Consider the following 6,685-nt stretch of genomic DNA (forward strand, 5'->3'; position numbering starts at 1 on the left):
GACAGATGGAAGCGAGTTAATATAGACGTTGAATAATAGAGGCCCAAGAATGGAACCTTGTGGTACCCCACGCATCACAGCACCAACTGAAGACATTTCACCGTGGAGAACCACTCTCTGAGTACGACCGCATAGGTATGACCATCAAGTGGGCCACACAATCAAAATTCACCTTTTTTCATTTATTTGAAAAATTTTACAATTGTTTTTACCAGTTTTCGTGCGAAACCTGACATTTCTTTTGTTTAATTATCTCATCAATATTAAAATCCAGTTTAGAAGTTGAAATACTCAGGCAATTTTCAAGATGACTATCCGACAATCAATTGCTACCCTTGCTTTCATTCTTGAAAACACTAGCTCACAAATGTATGTGCTACCAAACAGTGAGCTCATGAGAAGAGCGTTTTCGCGAATTTCTGAATATTTTTCCTTAGTTACACACGTTTTGTAGAACTCAATGAGCTCCGTTTTGTTGAATTTTTCTTTCAGTGGTGAATCACATTGAATGTCAATAATTTCCATTTGTAGGTTGTGTGGTACAGATTCAACATCCTGAGAAAACGGACGTGAAACGATATCGAGAAATAGTTTGTTTTCTCTGAAATCCTGAAATCGAAGTGCAAATTCTTCTCTAAGCCTCGATACTAATTTTGGGTATTTCTGGGGGGTATTGACGCGCTTCAGACCCGATAATGTGGGAAACTGAATGTAATTTTTGACTTTCAACGGATTTTCACACATCTGCGTTAAACTTCAAAAGACGTGATATTTTCGAACAAAGAACTGATTTGTTGGTTATTGCCTTGCATACGCGAGTTAAGCTCACTTAGATGTGTTGCCATGTCAACTAGTATGAGTACAGTCCTATATCCTATACTCTTGACTTAGTCCTATATCCTATACTCTTGACTTAGTCCTATATCCTATACTCTTGACTTAGTCCTATATCCTATACTCTTGACTTAGTCCTATATCCTATACTCTTGACTTAGTCCTATATCCTATACTCTTGACTTAGTCCTATATCCTATACTCTTGACTTAGTCCTATATCCTATACTCTTGACTTAGTCCTATATCCTATACTCTTGACTTAGTCCTATATCCTATACTCTTGACTTAGTCCTATATCCTATACTCTTGACTTAGTCCTATATCCTATACTCTGGACTTAGTCCTATATCCTATACTCTGGGGGCCTATTCTGTAAGCTTCGAAAGCAAGTTGTCGATCGACATCTCTCTCGATCTCGAACCGAGATCTCGAAAATCACAAAAATGGTATTCTGTAAGAAGTTGTCGAACTTAAACATCTCGATTATCGACAAAGTTGTCGAACTAGATATCGACAGGGTAGTAGCTGTCGAGATCGTCTTTTCGTTTCGAGTAACCCTTCTTTCATGAGTTTTAATCTTAGTGTAAATAGCTGCCCTTCTACATTTAGCTCGCTTTGAGTTAGATATTCAAGCTAGAGAAATTATTAGGTGAATTTTACGAAGACACCGTGTTGTCAGAAGTATATAAAATTTCATATATACCTCTGGTGTTGTAATGTTAACGCCCAGGCCAAACAGTCCCCCTTAAATTTTGCAGGGACGTTAAATAAATTGCTTTTAATCTATCTTGAAAAATGCTGCAAGAAATGTGGAATAATGTCTGCGCTTTTCAACTGATTCCCCGAACATTAGGTACACCGGTACACGGTATCAAATATACAGGCTTTGTGAGTTTTGGGGTATGATTTAAAACCATATTCTAAAATGGCGGCCCAAAAAGTAACAAAGATGTCCCGACGGGCAACGATGCTGAAATTTATGCAGGGACGTTACTCTTAAGTCGTAGGTGCACATCAAGAAATATGGCTTGAATGCACGGCCATCTTGAAAAAAGGCGGGGAGAAATATAACTATCCTTTCGGAATAACGTCCTACTCTCGAAACCGTTCGACTAAAAATAAAAAGTGTCTTACGGGTTTTCGGGTTTAACGTGCCGTCATCTTTTAAAATGGCGGTCGAAAAAGTAACACTAATGTTATGCCCCTTTGCTACTAGTTAGAGATAAATCTATACGTTTAGAGCAGTCGAATAAAATCTTTAGCCTGTAGATCATAGGTTATGGTTATGTAAATAATAATATGGTATTAGCCAAATTACTTTTAAATACTTATTTTTGTACTGTCTATCCTACTTCAAATTAGATCGCTTAAAACCTGCAAGAATTAAACTAAACACTCACATCCTAAACAAATATAAACGATCTTATTTTTTCGTCCGCTAATAATAGTTTCAAGTTTCGCGCCTCCTAGAGTCCTATTATGATTGGTCCCATGAAACGGAAGTGCGTTACTCTTTCGACATCTATGCTGTTCTCGAAGATCGAGAACTCCGGTATCGAACTCGAACGATACATGTTATAGAATACCATTTTTCGTTCGAGAAGGATCTCGATCGATACGGCTATCTTCGAGATCGTGTTCGCTTCGAGATCGAGATCGACATCTAAGAAAATTACAGAATAGCCCCCCTGGACTTAGTCAAAGTTTTCGTATAGTTAAATGCCAAATTTGTCAAAATTTAGATCTTTCATCGAGATAAAATTTAAAGACAGCGAAATTGCGGTGCTCGCTTCCCTCGCTCTGGAATTTTTACACATTAAGTTTTTTTTTCGAAGTAAAATCTGATTATTTTTTGTTGAGACTTTTCTACACAGTTTAAAACTAAAATAGGTTTACATATGAGGTTTTTTAGTACTATATTTCCCATAAAACATCCTTTTTCTACTATAAATCCTATATTTCATATTTTCCTATAAAGAATAAAAAAAATTTTGGCTTAGGCCCCAGCCCCCCCTGGGAAAAATTATGATCGACGCCCCTGATTACAAGAAGAACGTTTAGGCTTACACTCTGTCGGTTAAATCAAGTTTCAACCGTAATAGGCCTAGTGAGCAAAAGAGTGTATAATTGAGGCCCAAGGTATAGTAAGCTATGGGTTTTGATTTTCGTGTCTGTATTGAAGAGACATTAACGGTTCACAGTGAGCCGAAAGTTAAATACACGTTTAAATAATTAGGGTTTAGATATTTTATTAGAAGAAAAGATCATGGTGGCGATTAGACCAGTGAAAGAGCTAATGGTAAACGGGTAGTAGCTACGGAGTGTTCATTCTTTTTATGGCGCGCAAGACTTACAGTGCGTCTAGCCACAAATCAGCTTTGGTGTTATTTAACGTTAACACTCATGTTGGGAAACTAAGAATATTGTTGATGTGAGAGGAGACGATAGTGTTTACACTGCAAACCAGTTGTCAATGTAGCTATAAGTATATAGGGTAAACAGCTGAAGCGTAGACGATTGGGCCTTTTCAAACACATAAAGGTTATATCTCTCCAAAATTTATACACTTCATTTCCTGTTCTTTTCCAAATTGACTGATTTCCATGTGTCCAAGATTTATCCATATTGAATGTAAAATGTCGTCTGCTTTACTATATATTCTCTATGCTTGGAATGCTGCTTTAATAATTCGTAAATTTTTACTTCAAAAAAAAAAGAGAAATAATTCCATATCTAGGTAAATAAGTTTGTAGTAGTAGACCTCTTGACTCGGAAAGGTAAAATTTTTGTTTTTACAACTGGTTTCTATAAAATTTTATCGTGAAATATGCATTTTTTTAAAAGACTAAGCTTAAGGTTGGTCCTTTATACATTTTAAGTTCCCTAATCGTAATTACAAAGATTTGTAATCTAACCTCATAAGAAAAGTGAAATGGTACAGAAAATCCATATTAATCAATTAACGCTATTTAAAGAACAGCTAAATCGTTAAAAAATATAATAAAACTTCTCCGTTAATTAAAAAAATTAAAAAAATCGCCGTCTTAAGTTTAGCACTCAGAAAATGACGAGCTAGAGGTCTATTTCACCGCTATTACGTCATCACAGTGAAAGGTCCTATTTTATTTTGGACTTCGAAATAACAAAGTATAACTCAATAAGCTTAAGTTCTCATAATTTCAAATATTTGACCCATAAAAACCTAATAGTAGTCGAAATGATATTGTATTATCCATGAAGAGCCCATTTTCTCGTATAAACTGCAATGCATATACTTATCAAGTGTAAGTTTTGTTTGAAAAAACGTCAGTGAATCTTGGTTAAACAAGACGGCCCAAGGGATCGTAATGGTACCCACATCGTACGAGTGAATAGCTCCTCTATACCCTACCCTAACGAGCGGTAACCCCTCTCTACCTTACCCTAATGAGTCACTCGCGCTATCTTTTACAATGCTTAAATGATTTACCATACATAAAATCAGAGTGAATAGCCCCTCGATGCCCTACCCTAAACAGTGATAAAATTATTACCCGTATAAATTTACTTATGGTATAATTGTAATATTCCGGCGAATCGAAGAACAGATAGTTTAAGTGATTATGCTCTCTATGAGTTTACAACATAGACTTATGCTGATGCACACTTATCGCATCTTATAAATTTCTAATATGGACTTTTTAAAAGAACCTTTCGAAAAAGAGAAAGTTTAGTTATAGTGATTACCCATTTTAGTGATTACCCTCTCGATGAGTTAACTTGGCAATGCTAAAATGATCAAACGCATAACGCTCACACCCAACTTGAGTTCTTTCTTTGAGTAAACCCCGAACTTTATATGTATAGAAAGTTCGGATTCTTAGAAAAGTCATGGCTTAAAGCATGAGAAATTTTAAAGAGAGACTGAAATGTTTCGTTATAGGTAAAGGCAATATGATAAATTTGTGTGTTCCTCAAATACTACAGTTATTACTGTTAGCTCATTAATATTTTGACAATTCATCCGCATTGTACTGTTAGAGAATCCTAAGCCTTTCCCTCTAAAATCACCAATTAATGAAAAATATCACCTTAACACAATCAGGAGTTCATAATAACCCGATGTACGAAACTGGTTAAAAACCCCGTAACTAGAAAGTTTCGCAGTAAAGCTCAGCGGATTCATACACCGCTAAACTCTCAAAGAAATAGTTACCCCATTTTTAGCGCCCACGAGCATTAACTTAGACACTTCCAGTTTAGCACTATTTTTACCTCTCCGAGTGACGTATGTCACGGAGAGGTATTACACCGGCCGTGTCTGTGTGTCTGTGTGTCTGTGTGTCTGTCTGTCTGTCAGACCCCACGTGACCGCGTTCGCAGTTTACAAATCGTAGCAAACAAATACCCGATTTCCGGAACGCGTTCGCGGTTCACGGAAATTTTGCCATTCATCTACCAACACCAGCCTTTACTAACTGGCTTCTAAGGACCACAATCTGCTAGTCTTTGTCCATCCCACATGGACACTAGTCTGTACTTGCTAGCTTCGAAGCACAAACATCTTCTGTTCTTCGTCAATTTCACCTTGACACCAGCTTCTATGCACCACCATCTTCTGGTCTTCGTCAATTCCACATCGACACCAGCTTCTATGCACCACCATCTTCTGTTCTTCGTCAATTCCACATTGACACCAGCTTCTATGCACCACCATCTTCAGGTCTTCGTCAATTCCACATTGACACCAGCTTCTATGCACCACCATCTTCTGTTCTTCGTCAATTCCACATTGACACCAGCTTCTATGCACCACCATCTTCAGGTCTTTGTCCATTCCACATGGACGCCAGTCAGTCCATTCTGGCTTCTTTTCCTTCGTCATCGTTTGGTTTCAAGATATACGCGGCGATCGGCTAGGGTTACGAGAAACGTCTAGCCTCCCAATGGCAGGGCTTCCACCATCGGTTCACGCGAATGCGTTTTTATCTATTATTATATTGGAAACGAATCGTATATATACCCCAAAATTTGAAGAAAGCGGGCAAGAGGGGTACCCTTCACTTTAAACGTCAATATTAGCAAAGTTTCAAAAGATAATAGGAACAACTTTATTTAAAACGATTTAACTATTTTTAAAGTTATTTACTGGCGATTAAAATAATTAATATCATTTATATTTAATTAATTATTTAAGATAAACTTATTTCTTTGAAGTGGCACAAGTGAGAGTTTATATAGAACGAGTAATGAAGATTACATCTGAATCGAAACACTACACGCATATCAAAGTTAATATAAAGCGAGTAGGATGATAAGATCTCTTACAAAACGATAACATTTCCTTTTTGCAGAATATTAAATGGAAATATTTTTAATATTTTTCGGCATTACGATTCTTTTAGTAGTTTTGTAGCTATAAAGCTCTGTTTCATCTCAATATTCCAAGAACATCTTTTGATATTAACATTTCAAATTTGGTGTTTACTTTTTAATTCAGCTTTACTACATTTATATATAGCGTAAACGCAACCTTTAATTTCACTACATAATATGGATTTCAATACTTCGTCTCTCTGTAAGTGTTGAAGCGATTGAGTGAGTCGAAAGATAAATACACATCTTATATTTTAGTTGTACCATGCGTACCACAATGTTGCCAGGCGTTTATAGAAGGATGCTTGGGTACTTGGTACAGACTGTTACGTCTACCAAGTTTCCTAGCATCCAAGAATAAATAGGATTCATAGAAGCCAGTGTTAAGGGCATGTCATGGGTCAAGTCGTTAAATATATTGGTAAAAAAGACATGTGTAAGCTATTTGTAGATGAGATAATTGTTTTACATGTTTTAAATGAGACTAAAACTTC

At 36.4% G+C, this 6,685-nt stretch overlaps 1 protein-coding gene across 1 annotated transcript; it reads right to left on the minus strand.

Annotated features, from left to right (window-relative positions):
• Window positions 1-291: 291 nt before the first annotated feature.
• Window positions 292-744, minus strand: LOC149644569 (general transcription factor II-I repeat domain-containing protein 2-like). The gene has a single exon (XM_089850348.1). It carries the CDS (start codon window positions 742-744, stop codon window positions 292-294), a length of 453 nt encoding a protein of 150 aa, XP_089706474.1.
• Window positions 745-6,685: the final 5,941 nt, after the last annotated feature.

This window comes from Phalangium opilio, unplaced genomic scaffold, assembly GCF_054372755.1.
Source record: "Phalangium opilio isolate 3A_F unplaced genomic scaffold, DU_Popi_V2 ptg000090l_1, whole genome shotgun sequence".
NCBI classification, from domain to species: domain Eukaryota; kingdom Metazoa; phylum Arthropoda; class Arachnida; order Opiliones; family Phalangiidae; genus Phalangium; species Phalangium opilio.